Below are 1,203 nucleotides of genomic sequence, written 5' to 3' on the forward strand. Positions count from 1 at the left end.
GACAGACAGACAGACAGACAGACAGACAGACAGACAGACAGACAGACAGACAGACAGACAGACGGGCAGACAGACAGACAGACAGACAGACAGACGTGTCACCCAGCAGCAGCAGACGGTGTGTTGCTTTGTACGCCTGTCTCTCCTTCTGCAGCTGCTTCTCGATCTTCTTGTTCGCTTCTCTCTTGGCCTTTTCGTCGAGTCGCTCTTCGTCCGTCTTCCCGCCTAAACACCCCATCTCTACTGGAACCACTGGAACCAGAACTGGGCCAGAGACGAGACCGGTCAGGATGGGAGTCCAGTAGGACCAGAACCAGCCATCAGTTCAGCACATTAAAGCAGTCAGAGACCCAGTAGAACCATCTGGACTCTGCTATGGTTCTGACCCGTTTGGGACATCAGAACCTTCCAGCTGGAAATGGGTCACAGCAGAATCTAAATGGACCCAGTACGGCGGCGGCTGTGGTCCCAGTGGACTGACCTGTAGCTGCTGGGAATCAGCGACCCGTCTAGCCTTCAGGTCCGGTTCTGCTTGTAAATCCAAGTCCACAGAGACGGGTCACAGAAGCAGTGGCAGCATGGTCCGATCTGCGGTCCGGTCCGGTTCAGAGAGGAGCTGCTGCAGGTAGTGTGATGTTTGCTGAGTGAAACACCTGAGCAGCTCCGCCTCGCCCTGACGGCGCCTCATTAGTCGTCTTCTTCTGCTGCTCTTTGGGGATTTCTCTGTTTGGCTCTGAGCTGCCTGACGACCAGCAGCAGAATCACAAACAGCTTTGGACCTGCTCCAGGGGACGGGGCGTCCCGCTGCGTCTTCATGTCCTGCACAGGTCACCCGCAGGTTCCTGAGCCGCGGAGACATGCAGGACAGCAGCTGCTGAGAACAACAGCTGGACATCCCCGCTGTCCACAGTGTGTCCTGTGGGTTCTGATGAAAACGGGTCCAGTTTGGTTCTGCCAGGTCAGCCTGCGGTGCTGCTGCTGCCCCCTGCTGCCAGGGTGTTGCTATGGCCTGATGGAGGCTCCCCTCTGCTGCAGAGACCAGCTCTCCCTCTGGTGGTCGGCTGTAGCTACTACGCCACGCATCACCACGGCAACCAACATCACCACGGAAACAGACACATCAACATCACGCAGTATTTAGTTTCAGCCTTTAATAGTTTGGACCAGAAGAGAAAATTAATCAGAAACAAAAAGATCCAGGAG

The 1,203-nt window shown here is 55.7% G+C and overlaps 1 protein-coding gene across 3 annotated transcripts in view; it reads right to left on the reverse strand.

Annotated features, from left to right (window-relative positions):
* LOC103460154 (guanine nucleotide-binding protein G(olf) subunit alpha-like) overlaps positions 1-1,186 on the reverse strand; it is an 8,700-nt gene extending 7,514 nt beyond the window's left edge. The window contains exons 1-2 of one of the 3 annotated variants that reach the window (XM_008402182.2): positions 482-1,186; positions 103-264 (exon numbers count right to left, since the gene is read on the reverse strand). In XM_008402182.2, the coding sequence (XP_008400404.1) occupies positions 103-238 (136 nt within the window). In that variant the 5' untranslated portion in view covers positions 239-264; positions 482-1,186. The remainder of the gene's footprint in view (positions 1-102; positions 265-481) is intronic. The other 2 variants (XM_008402184.2, XM_008402183.2) reach the window with 2 other exon arrangements.
* Between the last annotated feature and the right edge of the window lie 17 nt (positions 1,187-1,203).

The sequence above is a fragment of the Poecilia reticulata genome, unplaced genomic scaffold (genome assembly GCF_000633615.1).
Source record: "Poecilia reticulata strain Guanapo unplaced genomic scaffold, Guppy_female_1.0+MT scaffold_190, whole genome shotgun sequence".
Classification (NCBI taxonomy): Eukaryota; Metazoa; Chordata; class Actinopteri; order Cyprinodontiformes; family Poeciliidae; genus Poecilia; species Poecilia reticulata.